Source organism: Anthonomus grandis, chromosome 14 (genome assembly GCF_022605725.1).
Source record: "Anthonomus grandis grandis chromosome 14, icAntGran1.3, whole genome shotgun sequence".
Classification (NCBI taxonomy): Eukaryota; Metazoa; Arthropoda; class Insecta; order Coleoptera; family Curculionidae; genus Anthonomus; species Anthonomus grandis.
The window spans coordinates 21,729,998-21,753,684 of NC_065559.1; the positions used below are offsets into that span (position 1 = coordinate 21,729,998).

The 23,687-nt window shown below is 34.8% G+C and overlaps 1 protein-coding gene across 4 annotated transcripts in view; it reads right to left on the reverse strand.

The window, feature by feature from the left end:
- LOC126744358 (dystroglycan 1) overlaps positions 1–23,687 on the reverse strand; it is a 252,399-nt gene that overhangs the window by 14,070 nt on the left and 214,642 nt on the right. For all 4 annotated transcript variants that reach the window (XM_050451734.1, XM_050451736.1, XM_050451735.1 and 1 more), the window contains 3 exons: positions 15,191–15,523; positions 14,890–15,136; positions 5,911–6,147 (listed from right to left, as the gene is read on the reverse strand). In XM_050451734.1, coding sequence (XP_050307691.1) covers positions 5,911–6,147; positions 14,890–15,136; positions 15,191–15,523 — 817 coding nt within the window. The remainder of the gene's footprint in view (positions 1–5,910; positions 6,148–14,889; positions 15,137–15,190; positions 15,524–23,687) is intronic.

Below are 23,687 nucleotides of genomic sequence, written 5' to 3' on the forward strand. Positions count from 1 at the left end.
TCAGTGGGGCATGAAGGGTCTATCAAATGCCTGCCATAGTTCTCATGGCTGCCCATTGTCTCCCCAATTTAATTTAACTTTATACATTATGTTTTTGAACTAGTCACCCGAACCAAACATTCTCACTAATATGTCACGCCACCAAAATCCTATAAAACATCTTAAAAACTAGACTGCCTAATAGCAGAGAGCGAGAAGAGGCAGGCTTTATAAAAGAAAAAGGAACTAGGGAAGAAATATTAAATTTGATACAGCTTATTGAAAAATCCAGAAAATATCAAGTACTCATGATAATATGTTTCTTCGATTATTAAAAGGCGTTGAATTATGTTAACTGGGTTAAACTTTGGACTATCCTAATATATATAGGAGTTCCTGTTCATCTGGTATTCATTATAAAGAACCTCTAGGAATCAACTATAGTAACTGTTCGTTTAAACCAAAGGTTTAAACAAACTTTTTTCAAAGTTTCAAACCAATTGAGAGTGGAATGAGGAGTTAGGCAAGGCTGTGTGTTATCGTTCTACCTTTTTAACCTATTTGATAAGTTTATGATGACAAATTCCTTATATCGATGGCCTGGAGGCACAACAATAATCAAGAAAAAAATGACCCACTTAAGATTTGGTGATGATACCATACTGTTAGCAGTGACAGAAGAAGAAATGGTAAAAATAAAATACTGGTCGTCGACAGATTTAAGATTTTACAATTGACTGATCACCTAAACCAATATGGTCTAGTAAACAGTTTCAACTACTTAGGCTCTACCATAACCAGCAGTAGAAACTGCGAGGCAGAAGTACGAAGGCGCATAATTATGGCAAAAAGCGCCATGAGCCGGTTAACCAAAATGTGGAAAGACCGTTTGATTTACCAAAATATTAAAATGAGACTTGTTAAAGCTTTCGTGTTCTTCTTCGTGCTGTTGAACGTCAGCAGATTGACGCCTTTGAAAGGTCAGGTTGGACTAACGTTTTTAACGTTTTAATGCTGCACTAATGTTTTTATTGGTTAAATGAAATAAATTGAAAATAACCAGAATATAGATAAAACCAGATTATCATCAATCTGTCTGCAACGGATTCTTCAGTTTTTTGGTCAAATACCTTGCCGAGGCGAAGATCTTTTAGAGAGACTTATTATTATATTTGGAAATGTTCCGGGTAAAAGAACAAGAAGTAGACCGGCAGCTAGGTAGACCGATCAGTACAACAGAGGCCCGCTCATTTTATCTTATTTATGAGAGTAAATTACGATTATCACCAATGATGAAGCTACTGAAGAAAGAGAATCACAGAGTGTACTGTTATTTTAAAAATTACAAACTAACGTGAAAAACGCCTTTTAAAATTAAATATACCCAGACACCTATTTTTATTCTCTTGCATTATGAACCTAGAGATGCCTGAGATGAAATATTTGGGATAAGAATTTTCTTTACGATTCATCTCTTGTAGAGTCAGAAGTTTTGATTTGTAATTCTGTCGACCACTTCTCATCATGCTATTGACTTAAAAATCCACAGACATATGGGGTTGAAGTATTATGTGTGCTGATATTATGTGGGAACATGAGAAATTCTTATTCACCGAGTTTCTATTAGTAACAATTTATATACGGTTCCTTGGCTAGCTAGGTCTCTCGATCCTTGAATTATCGCATATTTATGGGCTATATAAGTGATAGAATTTCTAGAATTAATATTTAATTTGTATTGCTCAAGATACGGCACTCAATTTTTCAAGAGGGCTTGAATCACCATACTCCAAGTATATTTTTTTAAATGCCTTTTTGTAAGAATATATCTATACATACAGGTTGGGGAATTCAACATTACGTATTGTCCGAAACACCTTTTTCTCTCATCGATAAGCGGTCGCCTCCTATAGTATGATAGGTATTTGCTGTTTTAATTTTTATGCCGCATTTTACTATTGAATTTTAAGGCGCTATTATTTTCTTCTCATATTTTTATTATGGCTGTTTATACTGCTTTCGAAAAAGTTCAAAATAATAAATAGCTTTTATGGAGGCACTTCGACAGTACAATGTAGGGATTTGTTTCCAAGTACAGGGTGGGCCAATTTAGACGTTTTCTTATGGGAAGTCATGTCCCTGTTAGAGATTAAAAAAATGTTGATCCCCATTCTCCGGGCTCGAATTTTAAAAAGGAGTTTACTGAAACAAATGAAATTTTGCTATGGCAAACAGTTTGGCCGCTAGGAGGCGTTTCTAAAACTTGGTAAATTTCGTTTTCGGCCTATGGCTGCTGGGTTTTTAAAGATAAATGATTTCTGTAACAACTTTCTTAACATGCTTAGGATATTTATATTTGTACAGGCTGTTTTATTATTAAAAAAAAATTTAACGAAACTATATATAATTAGTGCATGTTAACAAGTTTCGAGAAATAATTAGGACTGAACTTCTAACTTTCTGCTGGACGTCCCACAATACTATGCAATCAAGTAACTTTAAAAATTACATAATTTAATATCTACCATATCAAAAATTCTTTCAACTCCAATAAAACTAATTCTAATAAAAAATATTTAAAAAAAAAAATAAGAACCTTGCCCATTTAAGACCTCATTTACTGCTGTATTAACGGGTGACGGAAAAGTAATGTCATAATGTGAATATTCCTTAACTTTTACAAATGGCGCCAAATGTCACTGTAATTTGACATTTACTATGTAGATATCTAAGGAATTAGTTATCAGCAAGCGACGGAGCGATACACACCTCAAGAATGCGATAATTATTGTTACTGCTTATTTCACAAATTTTTAGTGTTGTTTTAACGCAGCGTGAATTTCGTCGTCGTTTTCCTGGTCGTCATGCTCTATGTGCTCGAACGATCAAGCGTTTGGCCGAACGCCTCGTGCAAACTGGGTCCCCTAGAGTTATCGCAAGAAGTTGCCGAACACGTATTGCTCGTTTAGCCGAGAACATCGCTTTTGTTGCCTACGACTTCAGAGAGAATCCATAAATATCAATAAGACGACGATGCACACAACTAGGCGTCAGTAGACGTTTGTTGCAGCGAATTTTAGTGAAGATTTTGAAAATGTTTGCATACAAAGTGCAAACTGTTCATGAATTGCTGCCTGCTGACCCTCAGACAAGGTCAACTTATTGCCATACTCTGTTAAACTTAGTGCAAGAAGAGGATGATTTCATGTCAAAAATCATAATGTCTGACGAAGCTCATTTACACTTAAGTGGTTATGTTAACAAATAAAATTTGCGTTTCTGGGGCATAGAGAATCCACGTCAAATGCATGAAGAGCCATTGCATCCCCTGAAAAAGACTGTTTGGTGCGGCATTTGCAGTGAAAAAGTGATTGGCCCTTATTTTTTTGAGGACGCCGATGGCACCACCGTAACCGTTTTTTAATTTAATTTAATTTAATTTAAAGGCACAGAACACAAATATAAGAATTAACGCAACGGCACTGTTTATATGCAAATCGGGGCGATCGATACCGTTGCTTTGGCAGCGGCGTAAACAAATTTACTGCGCAACCGAGCCGAACAACACGTGCTGTACCTTTCCTTAGCTAGACAAAGTCTACAGGCAGATGCTAAACCAGTTTTTTTCCACGCAAGTTGCTGCATTGGGTCTTGATCATTGTTGGTCTCGACAAAACGGAGCAACCGCTCAGACAGCTCGGGCAACGATGGAGATTTTGAGACACCAATTTCCAGGTCGAGTGATTTCCCGTTTTGGGGATTTGAACTGGCCCTCCAAATCACCAGATCTCACAGCACCAGACTTCTTCCTTTAAGGTTTTTCAAAATTTCGCGTTTACCACAACAAATCACACATCTTACAAGCCTTAAAAGTTAACATTGTACAAGATCGCCAATTTGGAGCCAGTTTTTTTTGCGAGCAACAGTTGAAAATGTTGTAAAACGAGCGCAATTATGCATCAACTCGGGAGGTGGCCACTTCAGTGATATAATTTTTTCCAATTAATGTCAGCAATCTTACACTTTTAAATAAACTTATTTCGACAACAGAGCTCTTTTTTTTCAATTTATAACAAATTAGCTGCCTGTTCAAATTATGACATTACTTTTGCGCCACCTTGTATTAGAACGATTAATGCAGCTTAGACCTTGCTTAACTTTTTCAATTTTTCTTATTATAATAGTCAAATTCTTAATAAAGGCCTTTGAGGATCTATAGTGAATTAGTGCCAAACGATTTTTTTAAATTCATTTTCATTTAATAGTCTAAAATGTATTAATAAAACAAATTTGCATGTTCTCATTGTTTATACAAGTAGCAGTCATTATTCTCTTTGCATTTAATTTAACAAAAATGCAAGCTGCTTAATATTTATCACTAAATTTAGAATGCCTTATCGTAGATTGTAGATTTAACAGTTAATTCGCTAGAGGCTCACACCTCTTGTCCAAGCAGTAAGAAGCGTCCGTGAGCTGCCAGGTGTATTTTTCTTGATTGGGTAGTTTCCAGTATTTTATTTTTAACATGTTACATTGGATTCTGGTTGGAGTGATTACAGACTGTTCAGACACCACAGAAAATGGAACCCACATTTTGGGTAAGATTAATATAGCAACGTTTATAAAATAAAATAATTTTTCAATTTTCAGTCGTTTATCGCTATCTTAGTTGTGAGCCAGGCGTCCTTTGGCGTCCCCAATAGGAACAAAGTACTCTCAGTCCACTGACGTTTCCCACATATTATTTAAATTACCCTAGTTACCTATGGAGACTCTTTAAATGCCATTCAATTACCTGCTGCACCGGTAAGACCTGCCAATCTTAGGGAAGCCTCACAAGATACAACTAAGTAAGAAGGACAGACACTTGTTCAGGATGAATGATTGGCAAAAAAATCGGAAATAATTTTTAAACATGTGTATTTATTAGGTGGCCAGGAAGAACAAAACCAACCACAACTTTCATCTGGACAACCTCAATTCATATCCATCCAGCAATTCCCCGCTAACCCACAGCTACAGCAAAACGATCCGGATTTGTCAGCAAAAGCACAACCTGTACTAGAAATTCTAATGTAGCAAATCAACAACAGCAGTATGTGCAATCACCATAACAATATATAACATCTCAGCAACCATTTGCATTTCAACAACCGTCACTGTATAATCAGCAACAAGTGTTTGCTTCTCGACAACAATACGTGCAACAGCACCAATTTGCGGCTCAGCAACCTCACATAAACCAGCAATCGTTTGTAAATCCTCAACAACGCTATGCTCCTCAACAATTTGCGATCCTTCAAGTAAAACCTTATGCCAACCACAACCTTGGGTTAGGTTGGTTGAGGTGTGTATTAGGTTGCAGTCCGACGATTTTGTTTTTGATCATTTTAATTTAAAAGCATTTTATTATCATAAGACTCTCTGCGAAGAGCAAATTCGAACACCAATACATATACGTACACTATAATTTTAATAAGTCTGCCATTTACTAAAGTGATGTGTCCATGTTGCACCCTTGCTCTTTGCAAATTCGGTTAGAGTCTTAGAATATAAATTACTATCATATCTTCGTTAACATATCTAACTGCATTAAAAAACAGTTTTATTGAGGAACTCAACCCAACCCAGAAAACTGATCGTGGAAAAGCCCACGCCAAAACAGTCCTCTTGTTTGCCACATTGCTATTATATACAAATATTAATTTTAAATAAAATAAATATTTTACCTTTTGCGCTAAATTGGTTCATTATATTATTGCTAAAAAAATTGTATACGTTGTAAATGGACAATCTGGCAATTGACGTGAACCTAAGAAAATATATCTGTCAAACGTGAATTCCTTTGGCACTATAGCCCCAATTTTTCAACTTTCAACAAAATATTTTCTATATAAATAATAATAAACTCATATTTAAACAATCATTTACCTTTATTTCCGTACGATCCATTTCTACCGTCCTCTTCAACATTCATTTTTCCCTGTTTCCTTTTTCTGTATAAAATACACGCGGCCACCGACGCGACGAACAACATAATAGCGATTATTATGATAGGCAATATTAACGTGAGCATAACATCATTTTCTTGGGCTTGTGGGGGTTGAGTGGCTTCCGGTATGATCGGCATCTCTGGGGTTGGTACTGCCAGTTTCGGTTTGCAATTACCTGATAAGGCGTAAAATTAGAACTGAATTTAAGGCTCGCTTACTTGACGTAATTAAATTCTCTGAGTATAAATTGGCTTAAGTGGTAGTAATAACATTAATTAATATTTGAGTCATATTAACTAAGTGTGATGTGTTTTACATGGACATCAAGGTTTGAGAGAAAACACCTTAAAGACAACAATTTACATAATCTTTTAAGTATGTTCTGTGTGTTTTACGGAAAAATACTTGATTATTATTATATTTTACTTAATATTGGCGAACTTGACGGTCGGCGATTAAAGGTTCACCCTTAATAAAAACAATCTTACCTCACGATAAAGGGTAAACAATGTTTGGCGATATGCTTATAGGCTACCATTGCTATTTTACATAAATGTATTTGATTAAGGGTAAGTTCCGTAACCAAATCTTGGTGAATCATCGGTTAGAAGCGGTATTTTTACGGTTCCTGAAAATATCGATTTGAAACGGAACGCTCTGGTTTCTTGTTGTCGTCGGTCCCGTTTTCGTTTGTTGATATTAGGTTATAAATTCCATTTTTGTGTAATAGGTACCTATTATTACTTATAATACCCATAATTGGAGCAAATGCAAATGCTGCTGGTATATTTGAGCTCCTACTCCTAAGCAGTGATGAAAAAAATATTATACCCAAATTTATTGTTCTTTTAAAGCTAATGATTCTGCGGTTTTTGAAAAATTTGTCAATGAAGACTTACATCCCTTGAGTGATCTTTGTAAACAACATAATTTAAAAATAAATCCTGTTAAATCACATCTTATGATATTTGGCAATAAAAGTAAAGCATTTTCTTTAAAGAATAATCTAAATATTTTTATCGACGATAATAAATTATCTTTTGTCGACTCTGCTAAGAATTTGGGATTGATATTGGATAGTGAACTTAGATTTAGAGAACATATCAAGAAACTTATTCAAAAGGTCTTATATGGCATTAAAAATACTTTATAGTAATAGACATATTTTAAATTTTAATTTAAGAAAAATGTTATGCGAGTCACTTGTTCTGTCTAATTTTAATTATTGTGATTATATATACGGACTTTGTTTAGATGTTAGTAGTAAATATAGGATACAAAAAGTGCAAAATTCTTGTCTTCGACTTATATATGGCATGCGCAAATTTGATCACATTTCTCCATTGTATACTGCTTTAAACTGGCTTTAAATGGATTATAGGAGAGTCTTACATTTTTGCATTTTTTGTTTAAAAATAGTTAATTATATTGACTCACCTAGTTCCCTTAAAGAACGAGTTGTTTTTCGTCATGATGTCCACAATGTCAACGTGCGATTTTCAGATAGATTGTCTATGCCACATCATCAAAGTGCAAATTTTCAACGCTCTTTTACTTATAATTTTGTAAAATGTTATAACGCACTTCCAGTGCCTCTCAAGACAATGAATTTAAAAAATGTTCAGTTGTGTAAACTAAAGTTAAAAACCTACCTTTTTTGACTTGCAAGATAGTGATTGTATATTCCCGCCTAGATAGTCATTAACATATATTTTTTTTTTAACTTTATAATGTATTAAATCTTAGACTTTTTAAATTCAAATTGTCAATTGGATCTCCAATCTTTGTGCTTTGAATAATGTTGTTTTCAATTTTTTTTATTGAACTCTTCTCTGTAATTTTAATTAAGATACTTCTTTTATTTTTATTACGCTAGTTGTCTTTAACTCATTTACTATGTGCGTATGTGGTTCAGTAGAGTAGCTAATACAGCTAGACTGCGCCACTTATGCATACTTAGTTAATAAATTGATTTGTAAATAATGTTTGCAACTTTTGGTAATATAAGACATTATTATTGATATTATTATTATTATTATTATTATTATTATTATTATTATTATTATTATTATTATTATTATTATTATTATTATTATTATTATTATTATTATTATATAAATACCGTAAAATGGAGTGAATAGAAACAGTTTCGGACCTTTCCTACTCTGTTGTTAACATGGTAGTCACCTTTTTGACAACAGAAAATAAGGAATCTACAGATCTCAACTTATAGATCAAAAAGCGCACCATAGATTTTTTTTTAAATAGAGGTTTTTTCACAAAAAAAATGAAAACGCTAATTTTTTATTCACCCTTAATGTGGGCTGAATAGAAACACCCATTTAAATTGGTCAAATAGTAAGTACAACACCTGAATAAAATTGATAAAAAAATATAAATACACAAAAAAAACTGATAAAAGCACCAATTTTACAAAAAAAAAAAAAACATTTATTTCTATAGAAATGTAACAAGTTTAAAGATATTATTTAAATTAAACAACTTTGATGCAAATTAAATTGTAAAATGTCTCTTCTTGACGTAGATGCTTCTATCTCATCGTGAATTGGAAAAACCTCTCCAACAACCTGGCTAAAATGAAACGTGAAAACATCCTGAACTTCTGGAAATCCATAAATATATCCTGACGAGTGTTTGGTGGGGCGACTTCTGAAGAAAGTGGCTTTAATGTCATTTTCTGTAATATTAATGACATGTCCGATAAAAAAATTGATTTCTTTATCTACTTCGATATTTTGTTGGAAAACACACCAGAAGCCAAGTTCCTTTATCTATTAAATCAAGCGAAATAGGAGAAACACATCGGAACAATTTACCCTCAAAGCAGACTAGTGCTGATAAATTATTTGTATCCAACTTATTCTCGGACTTATCGGTGAAACTTGGTAGTGAAGTGTCCATTTCTGAGTTTGCATCTGAAGAATGATCTTGATCTTTTTCCATTTCAGAGTTTTCACTTGAAGAATGATCTTGAGCTTTTGCCATTATTGGCATGAAATTACTAAGGGGCAAATTCATTTTCGGGTCTGAATCTTCATCTAAGGTTTCCATACGTCTTTCGAAATCATTATCCTCTTGATCGTCTTTATCCAACGTGCTTTCAAAATCTACACTTGTAACGCTTTTGCCAGCAAGAACTTGAATTTTACGACGTCGACTCTTCACATTTTGACCATCGCCATATCTCATTGTTCTTAGAAGGTTTACCAAAGAGTTGTTAAGTCCTTCTTCAATGTTCTGATTCTCATCATTTGTCTTGTCAAGATTTTGCTGCGAAAGGCGTCCCAAGACTTGATCATTTAGCAAGAAAGAGAATCTGTCCTTTGGAAACGTGCAATGCTTTGAACCAGCCCCCATTTTTCAAGGATCTATCGCCAAGCTGTTTTAAGAGGCCGGAAAAATGCCACGTCCAGAGGCTGGGTCAGATGAGTAGAGTTAGCCGGGAGGAAGATAAATGAAATATTATTTTCTTCGCAAAGAGATACCGTACTTGCAGAAAAATGTGAACTCAGATTGTCGCCAATTAAGTACTTCTTTCCCGGTAGATCTTCTACTGCAGGTATGACAGTTCTCTCTACCCAATCTGAGAAGGAAATCGCTTCAAACCAACCTGATGGACTTCTATTAAATCTGACGTCCTTTGGTCCTCCCACTGTCCAAGATAAATACAACTTTTTAGCTTTGTAAACCACGTATGGTGGGAACAATTTTCCATCAGCTAAAGCAGCGTACATAATAGAAACGGCTGACTTCGACGTATTGCAAATACAAATACAGACCCTTTTCGAGATTAATTTTTTGTTACCCGGATCGTCAGTTAAATTTGTTTCGTCGTAATTTATTATGTTTGATGGCGGTACATTTTTCAACCCTGTGGCTAAATTGTCAAAATAAGCATTGATAGTGTTGGGAGAAACAACAGCTCTTGAGCGCTTGATGTTTTGGCAGATTCTAGATATTAATTAATAGACATATTAATTTTTCTTTCTCTATTCATTAATGAATAGACAAAGTCTCTGCTAGGGATATTATCTTTTTATTGTTTTACCTCTACTGTCTAGGTAATTTTTTATCATCATCCTGACGTCCAAATGGTCAAGTGGATCCCCCAATCGGAACAAACTATTAGTTGATGGATTAAAATATCTTCTTCTTGTTTGGTTAGGGCGGTTTGTCCTCCATGACGCTTTAGATTTCGGTTTTTGTGGTGCCGATAAAGCACAGAATAACGAATGTCGTATGTTTCGTGACGCCACTCTATAACTTATCCCGTTGTCAATTGAAGCAAGGACTATTTTTTCATCAATTTTCTTATATGTTTTACCTCGAGGGTCTGGTTTATAAACGCGAGGCATTTTCCTGCAAAAGAAAAAACAATTATGGAGTGGATAGAAACAGCAGGTGAATAGAAACAGCGTGTTTCTATTCACCTCAAAATTACTTAAAAGTGACGTTAAGTATTATATTACATCATAGCAAAAAAAATAAGCAAGACAAGCAATTTCTGAAATAGGCAATGTAAACCAGACACCTTACAGCTACTCTAACCAAGAACTCAATGTCTTACCTGTTTTTAGCTAACCACTGTGAATAAAGTTTTGCTAGTGATAAAAAAAGCACATGTGTTCACTCCGACGGGTGGTTGGTACTGCAATCATGGCTGCCAACATAAAACATCTTTGGCCTGTTAAAGTAGTTACGGCAACATCTGTTGACCGTTTGAGAACAAATTTTAAGCGTTGGGAGGTTTAATTCCGATGTTGATTTTGTTTTAAAAGAAGTTTCCCGTTGTTGCTATTCACCCAGCAGTTTCTATTTACCCCATTTCACGGTACATACCTCCATTATATCAAGATCAAGTCCCGGATTTAAATTGCAATTAATACAAGTGTATTGAATGCAATGAATTGAAACAATCAAATGATCAAATTTTTAAACAGGAAAAGAACCACGAAAAGATCAAACCAAAACTTCATAACATAATCTATAAACACTGGATTTCCGGATGTCGTAGATTAAAGAATATAAATACGTTTAATCCACGACATCCGTAGGAAAAACCGAAGGTACTGAAAAAACTGATCGGTCGTTTCGGTTGACATTTACAACCAATTTTTCAGGAACCGCGTTTCATAACCGAACCAAATTTCATAAATTGTATAGTTATGGAACGGTAACCGGCACAACCGGAGGATCCGGTTAAGTTACGAAACTTACCCTAAGTGAACTTTTACTTGTTACTTACGTCACTTGTCAGCAACTCTTCTGCATCCACTTGTAGCGTTTTTATTTTTTTGGTTGCTTTTATAAAGTAATAATTTAATATTATATGAATATAATATATGTAGAATATAGTGTAGAACATAGAATATATAGAATATATGTTATAGTACTGATCGCGAAATTTCGTGTCTAGTTAATGGCAATGGGTCGTATTAATAAAGTGAAACACATGCTTTTACTTTACTTCCGTCTTTTTTTGTTGCTTTAAAGCGGAATGTGTTTATCTCAAAAAACTTAAATAAAAGCATGTACTTCTGTTTTATTCATATGAGCCATTGTAAAAATAAGAACTCCTAGATGGCGCTAACTGTTCTTCGCTTTGAATTTCAAACAATTTACTGGAATCAGATTGTTTTTCTCTCTGACTAACGTGATTTTTCTATCTGTCTGTCTTTGTCATTAGTCATGTACGCCATGCTCAAGGATCAACTTTTACGAATTGGCATTGTCGATACCGGGCTGTTGTTGCCATTGCTTTTTCCTGTAAGACCCTCCAACATCTTGAGGTAAGCTTGATCCTATTCTATGTTAAACGTTTTCTCATGGTTTTTAAGGGCGCCATTTTTGAGGGTTCAAGTGTTAATTTTAGGGTCTTATGCCTTATTAATCTTATGGTCATAAACCAGATCTTATGCCGGGTCCTAACGAGTCCTAACTGAGTCTATACGTCGCCGCATTTGTAGACGAATCTGATAAGAAATTCCGAGAGAATTTTGATTTACGGCACATAAATTAATAATTGGATTTTTCAAGTTATCAATATCCAGTACCGGAATCCTGTACACCAAAGTTTTTAAATGACCCCATGTGGTAAAATCTAGTGGATTCATATCTGGTGACCGACGTGGCCAAAACTGAGGCCCGCCTCGACCTATCCAAGTTTTTGAATATGTTTCGTCTAAATAACTATGTGCTAATAAACTAAAATGGGCAGGAGCCCCATCGTGCATAAACCACATTACTTTTCTAACATCTAGATGTACCGCCTTAAGACGTCCTGGAAGTATGTCTTTGAGAAAACAAGTGTATGTTTACCCATTCAATGTCTGTGGTAGAAAATGTGGGCCAATAAGGAGGTTTCCAATGATTCCAACCCATAGATTTAAAGAAAATTGTTGCAAGTGATGAGCTTCAACTATGGCATGGGGATTTTCATCTGCCCGAATGTGGTTATGAATGATTGCCTCTCTGGGAAAAATTATCTTCGTCGGTAAACAGAATCTGCCTTAAAATCTAAGGGTTTTGCTAAATGATTTCTAACATCCAACAAGAAAATTCAAGACGCTTAGGAAAATCTCGTGGTAATAGAGCCTGGTGTCGTTCTACGTAATATGGATATAATAACTAATCCTAAAATAGTCCATACCGTCATATGATTGACATGTAGCTGTAGAACAATTTTTTTAGTACTGGTGTCAGGTTATTCATCAATCAAATTAAGTACTGCTTCTTCCAATTCCGGTATTCTAATATCGCGTTGGCGTTCACAACCATGCTTTCTTCGTTGAAAAGTTTCAGTTTCTCGTAATTTTTGATGAAAGCGTGCAAATAAAGTATGATGAGGTGTCATTCGTTGAAGGCACATTTCAGCATATATTCTAGACGCTTGCAATGAATTTCCGTTAGCAAGACCATAAACAAAATGCCTATCGGTAATTTCTGCATTTAAATAATTTTACATTTTGATGAAATGGACCAAAATTGCGCAAAAAAGTTTCTACTTTAAAAGAGGCAAAAACTGACAATCAACCAACAATCATCAGCAGACATTTAACAGGTTAATACGTTATTTAAAAGGTTAAGTAAAAAACAAAAAAGGTTAAAAGGTTAAGTAAACAGTGGTGTACCATATTTTTCATCAAAAATATAATACTTTAAACCTTGCACGAACGTTACTAATACAAATAAAAAAATTAGTGATCCTCAGAAAATGCCTTTTGATGCATAGAAAATGCATATCAAATATTACTAAAATATCTACAGGACTTTCACAGGTATTGTAAAAACACATATTTTTCTTCAATCTTTACCACCCGGTATCTCAAAAGTTAGAACTTTTAGGACATACGTTCATATACAGTTTTTTTCTTAAAATTTACCCAAGAATCATACCCCTGAATTTTTTCGCATCTATTTATTTAAACATTATTATATTATTTTTGTAAATTGGTAATTTTTTTTTGCCTGCGAATAGTTAATTTTTCCAGGCTTGAGTATAAACGCCACCCAACTGCCTGCCACCTCAATGAAATGTAGCCATAAGCTAGGTTAACCCCCATCATCTCTTAAGTCAGCTTATTTATTAGAGCTTCTAGTAGTTATTGCATCATTGCTGGAAGGATACGGTTAAAGCCAGCAGATTTGTAAAGCAAACATGTTTTCCGGATCCAATTCGACCAGAATGTCTCTTTCTGTAAGTGTGTACTTATTAGCTTTGTTCGCGACGACAGTTATGAACACATCCCGGATCAGTCAGGAACTCTTCATCCTTTAAGGATATGCGCATGCGTGATTCATAACCGGTTCGGAGTTTATTTCAACCGCGAACGACTCACGGACTGTCAACATCTAAATTTGTTTGGGTTAGTATAGGTTGTTTTTCGACTGTTTCGTTTAGGATGGACTTTTTTTTAAAGAGTAAGGATTAAGGAGGTTAAGGAGTCTCCTTTCTGTCCTTTATAATATGGGGATGCAAATCGTCTACTAGTTCATTCGTCAGTACTGAGCTCATACGAAAATGTTAAAAATACAGATTATCATCAGATTTTGGAATAATCAAATTATCCAAAATTTTTGGGAACATCGGTAACTTCTAAGATGTTCTCCAAGTCCTCATCACTGGAACTCAAATAATCAGACATGGTAATTTTGTCATGCACAACTAATCTAAAACAAGAACGATTTAATTAAACAGGAATTGCTATTTAAGTAACAAACCACCCATAAAACTAATAAAAAAACAGTAGGGCAAGCAATTATTATTTGTAATAGTAACTATTATTAGTTCTAAATTTAAAAATAAAATAAAATAAGCTCCACTTATCAGAAAATAAATACAAAAAGAGTAAATAGTCGACATACATGTCATTAAAAATCTCCACATCATCCGCGAACGGCAGGATTTCGAACTGGTTAAAGACTGGTCACTGCGAATGCTCTTTTCAACAATGCGCATGCGAAGTAATTCTGAACTTGTCCAGGACTGTCACCGCGAGCAAAGCTATTGTTTTATTTATGAATTGAGTTTATGGTGTATCCTTGTTCTTTAGAATCTTCTGAAGTCTAGTACACTCTGGGGTCATTCTAGTAACTCATAGTATTGCCTTTTCACTGACATATTCCGCCACAGCCTATTATTATAATTTTTAGCATAGTTCATTTTTAAGACTGAATAACATAGGTCTGAGAGAACAAAATTGCAATGTCGGGCTTAAAATCAAAATCTTTTTGTTATATCTGTAGGTATAAAATATTTCAATATTTGTTAAATTTGTTTAAACTCTAGAGCATTTAAAAGTATGAGATAAAACAAGATAACATTTTTAAAGCTAACAATCTTTTTACTGAAAGACGATATAAAAGAATTTATATTTTGTTATATTAGAGAACTTACCGACATGATGCACTTTGATTGTAGACACGGTAAATTCGGGAGCCATAATTCGATGTACTCTACTTGATATGCTTCTCGAGTCACTATGCAATAATTGCTCTAATTGTTTAATTTCATCTTTCGCACAATATTCTAGAGGTAGCGACTTATTGAACCAATAAACTCCGGTCGATTCGAAGTTTGATTCCCTTTTTGGCTTAAAAGGTAGGAAATGGAAGTTGTATTGGTTGGGCTCGTCAAATATTTCCTATAAAAACAAATAAGTAACAAAAAGAAACATATCTTTATCTATAAAACTTACCATGAGCTTTTCAACGAACTTTCTTTGCATACTCGCACTATTTGAAAAAGTTTCAAAAGGTACCCCAATAGTCATTCCAAATTCCACGTTATAAGGTTTTTTAGGTGCTGCATTAACAACTACTTCTAAACTATCTTTGGCACTCATTCCCCCGGTATCAACGCATAGCAAGAAATATTCGGTTATACCAGTCTTTCGCGGAATTCCGTAAAATTCCCGATTTTTATTGTCGAATTGGAGCCAGTCAGTCGAAGGAATCGGACCGAGATCTGATGTAAGTAGAGTAATGTTTAAGGCTGATGGATCTACGTCTTCTGGATCATAAAAGGTATCCTGAAAATTATATATATGATTGATTTTTTTTTAATTACTAAAAAGTTATTATAATATGTGAGCCTATAAATATCTTGCAGTAAGTCGCAATATAATACACTCTCGCTTCGGATATACAATTATTGATATTATATCACGAAATAACTAGTTCTTTTTATTAAATGTCATTTAATTACTTATAAAGAAACTTTAGTGTTATTTGGCAGCTCAGAAAATTAGTTATAAGTCGAAAAATCAATAAATTAAAATGTGAAGTTCGAAGCTGTGGTATTTGTCTAAATTTTTATCGTCCTGCATATATACTGCATATATACTGCGTTCCAAAAATATAATGAAAGGTTATACAGTGAAAGTCGCCAATAACGACGTCGCTTATAACGAAATGTCGCATATAACGACCAAACGCCCGTATCTTGGTTGGATTTCTATATTTTCAATAGGTAAAAAAGTCCGGCTATAGCGTCGTCGGTTATAGTGACGAAGTCGCTTTTAACGACTTAATTTCGCTGAATTTGGATTTTTTAGACCGGTTACTGCAACAACCATCGAGCAACGACTTGCCGCGGTGAAATACAGGAGTTGTTTTCGGGCAATACCCTATTTCTGAACATCTGCATGATAGACGTAAACGTATTGTGCGTAGTTTATTCCAGGCCAGCGTGGATTAACAGTTCCTACAAAGGGTTGATGTTGCTTTTTATTGTTGTTTTACCTTCGTATGTGCTTTGATTGTGTTTTTGTGATTGTACATTGTACAATGGCTTCGGTGTCAAAGAATAGAAAAGTTCTTTCAATTGAAGAAAAAGGTCTTATTATCGCAAGACTTGAACCTGGTAAAAGTAATGCTACTGTAGCTACTGAATTTGATTTATCTCACTCAAGTGTATCCACAATTTTGAAGAACAAGGATAAAATTAAAGAAGCGTTCAACGAAAATTTATTAGGCAAGAAAAAACTCAAGTTATCTCAACACCCAGATATCGATCAAGCCTTACTCAAGTGGTTCAAAAGTCAGCGAAGTCGTGGAACTCCCATAAGCGGTCCAATATTACAGGCAAAAGCAAATGATTTTGGAAGAATTATGGGTAAAGTGGACTTTAAATGTCCTGAAAATTGGATTAAGCGTTTTCGTCAAAGACATAAAATAGTGTTTGGGAAAATAAGCGGCGAAGCTACCAGTGTGCCTCAAGGAGTACGTGAAAACTGGTTAACAACTGGCCTGAAATACGAAAAGGATATAAGGATGACGAAATATATAATGCCGACGAGACAGGACTTTATTATAAACTGACCCCAGATAACACATTAAAATTCAAGGGTGAAACTTGTACCGACGGAAAATTATCAAAAGAACGAATTACAGTCTTAGTTGCTACCAATATGACAAGATCGGATAAACCTAAACTTATTGTGATCGGCAAGTCGAGAAATACACCATGTTTCAAACATATCAAGACATTACCTGTCGTGTACAAGTCCAACAAAAAGGCCTGGATGACTTCCGATTTATTTGTCAGTTAGTATTCTTCATCAATGGGATTCAAAGTTGGTGAAGACCAAGAAAAAAATTTTACTTTTACTAGACAACTGTCCCGCTAGTTAAATGTTGTCAACACGAAAATAACTTTTTTTAAAAATTATTTATTCGAGAGCGGAAATTACAACTTAAAATCTAGCTTAACATTAACAGTAACTTAATAGTAATGTAATTAGTTCTTAATGGCAAGGCAATATATATATTTATAGTGTTGGTTTGCTTAGTAATCAAATAAGTAAATCAATAGGTAATTGGTTAGCTGAATAGGCAGATTGGTAGCGTGTAACTCCTCCCTTCGTAGAGGTGAGCCTGGGGATGCAGGGGAACTTAGATGACGATTTGAGGCTGACTGGTTGTGGCTTCGGGTGAAGGAGAGTGGTTAGCATCTTTTAGAAGTTTGGGCAGCATCTTGAAGTATTTCGCGTAGACTTGGTACCCAATGAAGCTGAGAATAATAATATATATTAATAGGGTCCAAATGCTGATGGGCTGTATATGAAGAGGTCCGTCGAAGAGTAGGGCTTCCTTCAGTTGTTCCTTTTCTTGGCAATAATACTGGGTATATTTTCAATGTCCTCAAGGTTTAGTTTATCCATTTTAAAGGGCGGGATTTTTATATAATTTGGATTCAGGTTGGCTTCAAAGATGAGTTTAGGCAGCTGAATGTTCTGGAATTTTGTTTGTTCTTTCAGGTGGTAGTTCCTAAGGAGGTGATCTTCTATTTGGATGGTACAGTTAGGCGGGAATTCTAATACATAGGTTCCTTTTAAAGGTATGTTTTCTTTGTTAGTTCCACATTGTTGGTTTGCGATTGTTTCGTTAGGTGTTATCAGCATCCATTTCTTCTTCTAACTTTTGGATTTTTAGGTTATTGATTTTTGTCTCGACAATTTGGCAATTTATGGTTTTTTTGCATACGATAGTAGGTTTACTTCACATGGAGGATTAGTTTCTATGCTCATAGGGCTGCTTTCTTTGCATATAAAGTGTTGTGGCGTTATCTCTTGGCACTTTGTGTCAAATGCAATATAGCTAACTTCATTTAAAAGGAGGTATTTGTTAGGTGAAATGATGATTTGAAAGGTATTTTTAAAGGGAACTGGGAGGGGATATAGACGATACAATACATAGTTTTTTATTTCGACTATAGGTACTTGTATGATGAATGTGATTTTGTTTTCTTTTATGTAACTTTTAATTTCAATATTTTTTTCAAAAAGCAATAAATTTTCTAATGTGGCAGTGAAAGGAAGTTTATTGTATGTTAAGTGTGGTGTTATAGACATGATTTCATTTAAAAGGTCATTAGGGTTTACTATGGAAGGATGAAATATATTTAATTTTAAAAATGTGATGGCTATACCGACATTTTCTAGAATATCGTAGATGTTTTGAAAAGCATTGATTACTTGAGATAAAATTATTTGGCTTGTAAAGTAACCATAAGAAATGGTGTTATTGTTTTGAATTTGTTTAATAATCGTGTCTATCTGCCTAATGTGTTTTTCTAAAATTTGTTGGTTGTATGTTAAATTCTTGCTAAAATTTATAAAATTTATTGATGATTTTTCTATGATAGTAATTTGCTCTTTGAGAAGTGTTTTAACTTTATTCTTATTATTTGTTATAATATTAATAGCGTTGTCATATCTTTCAGCATCGTTTTGATCTAAGTTTCCAGTCAAGGATTTGACTATAGATCCTAAACCGTTAATGAGACCTCTCTTGGTACGTGAAAATGAATAGAAAGGGTTGATTTGTGTTATCTGTATATTGATTTTGTTTTTTAGAGACGCGATCAAATTAAAAGAGTTTAGAAAATGATTATAATTAGTGGATATGTTTTTTATGGAAGATTGTAATTGGAAATAATGGTTTTTAAGGGACTTAAATTCTTTAATGATGTCACTTACGTCTAATATTTCAACAAAGGACCAATAGTCAGCTATGTTTTGAGCATTACCAATTTTTAGGGGAAGGAGTCCTGGATTTTGATTAATTTTATGGAAGTTAGGGGTTGCTAGTTCTGCGCCTGCGAGCTGGAAGATTACCAAGTTTCTTTCTTGCCTTAAGCCTAGTGGTCCTAAAGGAATCGATGCTAGTATTCCCAGGAAAATGCTCTCGGTGTTGTTGACTTCCTTGGTGGGTGCAACTTCCTGACGATGTGTGTTCTGAAGGCTGCTTCCAAGAGTAGGTTCTTTGTGCTTGAACTATCAAAACAGACCGGTTTTGGCGATTTTTGTCCGACCGTAACACGAAACTTCCGACTGCGCCAGTTAAATGTTGTCAACACAAAAATAACTTTTTTTAAAAATTATTTATTCGAGAGCGGAAATTGCAACTTAAAATCTAGCTTAACATGAACAGTAACTTAATAGTAATGTAATTAGTTCTTAATGGCAAGACAATATATATATTTATAGTATTGGTTTGCTTAGTAATCAAATAAGTAAATCAATAGGTAATTGGTTAGCTAAATAGGCAGATTGGTAGCGTGTAACAATCCGAAAGTTGATAATTTAAAAAACATAAAACTCGAGTTTTTGCCAGCAAACACTACCTCTGTTCTGCAGCCAATCGACCAAGGGATTATTCTTTTAATAAAAGTGCATTTTAAAAAGTTTCACTTAATGAAAATCATAGAAAATGCTGAACAAGGCAAAGAGTGTTGTTTTAACCTTTTAGATGCAGTATCAATGATCGCTAAAGCATGGGAGAGTTTCATCAAAAACAATTGCCAACTGTTTTAGACATGGAGGCTTCGTAGAAAGTGAGGATGTTAGAAATGGTAGCTTTGATGAAGAAGATGATATTCCACTGGCTAAATTAATAAATGTTAATTTTGAAAAAGAAGATGAGGTTCCGCTGGCTGTAATAAAAAAGTCTGCTGCATTGTCAGATGATCAATGGACTCAGTTCTTACATGCAGAAAATAGTTTGGAAGTATGCGACAATCTAAGTGAAGAACAAATTATAGACGACATCTTATCCTTCTCTCAGGACAAAGAGGAAAGCGAAGATGAGGGTTCAGAAGGGGAAGAATTTCAACCTCCATCTGCAGCAGAAGCTCTTCAAGCCACTAATACTATTAAAAAGTTTGTTTTGTATAACTATTCATCGGACGAAATATTGGTAAACCATGTTATCAATATTTAAAAAATTGAATTCATCTATTATGATACTCGAACAAAGAAACAGAATAAAATCACAGATTATTTCAAATCTTAAAACTGGAGAAGGTGTAGGAACTACATACATACATATGTATCTGTTAAATGTTGTGAATTTGTAAATTAGTGGTTAATAAATTGTTTTAAACAAATTGGATAGCGAATTTTATTTCTTCTGGCTATCGTAAAGTCTATCTTTTATTAATTTGCTAGAAAAAAAAACAGGTCGTATATAACGAAGGTCGGATATAGCGACGTAATTTTTGTGGTCCCTTCACCGTCGCTATAAGCGACTTTCACTGTATTTTTAAGTGAGATGGCTAGTGGAACTAAAACGTAAGTATAGTAGTAGTTATTTGGTTAAACTTAAAACAGGATACAGAATCCATTTTGATTGTACATAGGAGCATATTTCATATCATCAAAGAAAAACTAAAAAAAGAAGAAAAAGGAAAGACAAGAACTAATATAAAACAAGAATTAAAAAAAATCTGATCAACAGATACACAAATAATTTTAAATATTAAAATGAGTCGTTAAAATACTCTTCAATGCTGTAGTAAGCTTTTGGTAAGATTAATTTCTTTAGTTCCCCCCTAAACATTTTAAGGTCTATAACAGTCCTAATCGAAAAAGGAACATGATTAAATATTTTACGATTAATGAATATAAGAGAGTTTCTCGTAAGTGAGGAGGTAGAAATTGGAAGAGATAAGTTATTTACTTGACGAGTATTATGACTGGTGCAGGATGGTGGACTAACGGACTTATGTATGAGTTTAGTAGTTTCCAATATAAAGAGTGAGAGAACTGTTAAAATTCTTTCAGCTACAAGAAGAGGTTTACAAGAGACTCTTAAAGAACAAACCCCAAAATGGCCACCCATACCGGATATGAGAGTCTATCAAGGCGAAATAAACTGAACGAGCAAACAATTCCCCAACTCATGCCTGGCAACCCTGATTGCAAAGCAACCAGAAGAAAGTTTAGCAGGGAGGCCCAAAACATGGTTATCAAACCTTAAACTCCCATCAATGAAGAGGCCCATAAATCGACAATAATCTTCACCATATAGTGCGCTCTGCTCATCAAACAAAAACCCCTCCACATTACACTTAAAGGCTAGAATAAAAGTCTTATCAACAATGAATACAAGCTGATTGCAGATGCACCACTCTTTAATTTTGTAAAGGTTCTCTACTATGAGAGATCTCACTACTTTTTGATCTTTGTTATGCCAAAGAATTGTGGTATCATCGGCAAACTGAACCATCCAGTGGTAGAGAGCTTAAGTCATTAACGTATAATAGAAATAAAATAGGTCCTAACACTGACCCTTAAGGTACACCATATTTAATGTGTACTATCCCTGAAGAAAATCCAGATGCAACCATCCTCTGGCTGCGACCAGGTAGGTACGACTTCAACCACCTCAAAGTCACTCTCCTAAATCCGTGAAAATTAAGCTTTGACTGCAGCTTTCCATGATCCACACAATCGAAAGCCTTGGACAGATCACAGGACACTGCTGCTGCAGCCTCCTTGGAGTTCATAGATAGATACACACTTTCCAAGAATCTAAAAATGGCATGTGTCCTTAAACTTAGGACAGCACATTGTATTTGATCAAAAAAGAGATAATTCTCTTTTTTGCAAGCCGCTCAAGAACCTTGGAGAGGGTAAACAAAATTGATGTGAGACGGAAGTTAGATGGTTGGTCCAAGCTACCACCTTTATGAAGAGGGATAATCATAGCTTCCTTTAAACAGGATGGGTGCTCGCCCTGAAGCAATGACTGATTGATTGTCCAAACCAAAGCACTTAAAGCGCTCACAGGCAGAAGTGACAGCAGACGTGAAAAGATACCATCGGAACCCGAAGACCTGTGATTCTTCAAGCACTGAATTGTTTCAAGGACCTCGGTGGCATCTACAGGGTGGAAGAAGAATGATTGGTTGATAGCAATCCGATTAAGATACTGCATTGGATCGTGATCAACCGTCACTGGGAACTGCTTCCAGTAATTTCTCAGCAATATTAAAAAAATAGTCATTGAAATCATCAGGTCCCAAGTCTAGTTCAACCAACCGCCGACGAGAAGACTGCCTGCATTCGTTAATGATTGACCAACTTTCCTTCTGTCTGATACTGGCCGAATCTAAGCGCTCATTGTAATACAGTTCCTTTCTGACTTTTATCAGAAGCTTACAAAATTTCTGAAAACCCGAAAAATAAGACCTGATGAATTGATTGTCAATAGATTTGCGAAGTCTTGCTAAGAATCGCAAATTTTGGACAGATGTTTTAATCCCGCGGTGATCCATGGTTTTCGTCTCTTGGATTTAAGTCTAACCAACGGAAAGCATGCATTTATTTTATCACTATAATGTATAATTAATGGAAGAAAATGGTTGTGGAGTAGCTTGAATTGTATTCGAAAAATTCGACGAAATGGATTGAGAAAAAAAATTCATATTGTTCCCACTAAATACTCTCCCAAGGTGGCGCAGCGTCCAGATTTGTTTTTAAAATAATCAATTTTTTTAAAAAATCACCAGGGAATTGGACATACACACCTTCATGATCCGATATACCCACTGAGTGCACTGAACAGGTAACAACTTCCAAATTACTGCAGAAATTACTAATAGCGGTTGATGAAGAGGACGAAATACGAGTGGGTGCATTAACATGCATGCTGAGTACATATAACTTAAAGAACCCATCAACAAAAATTGTTTGCGGTGAGGAAACCTCTGAATAATTAATATTAAAATCTCTAGCTAAGATAACACGCGAGTGAATAGGGAGTTGGGATAGAAGGCAATCTAACCTGTCAAGAAACACACTGATATCCCCAGAGGGCGGGTATATACAAATAAAGTACATATTAAACAATTTACAAAAACACACCGAACACTGAAAAACCCGCTCAATTAAGGTATCATCAAACTTATCGACAGTGCATGGTCAAGACCAAAACTATTCAACACTACAAATCTCCAAAGGGCTTTAAATTTGCACCATATTCCCCTAGTCTTTGGACGCCAGACATAACAACGGCGATCGAAGCGCACCTCTGTTGTAATGTGACTTTTTACGCGGCTGGCGTCTTGTGTGTGACCTTATTAGGATTAACTCACTCGGTTTTCAATAGTCAGAGACGTCGGTCTAATTTAACCGGCCGTGCAAGACATTTGCATACTCGTAATTCATAACTCGGTAAAGACTTCAAGCCATTCCGGGGTGTTTTAGATTGTCGGGTTAATTTGACATTTATATTTACACTTAATCATTTTATTACATCTTTGTCGTTTAAGTAACTGTTGTAAGAAGTAGTTAGTTCGGGTTGTAATAAATGTGAGCTATCGAAATTTATACCAGCAGTCATTCTTCTTTTCCGTCTCCTTATATGTGTGGAAGGTCACTAATCCCCACCAGTCCAGAAAAAGTTTTG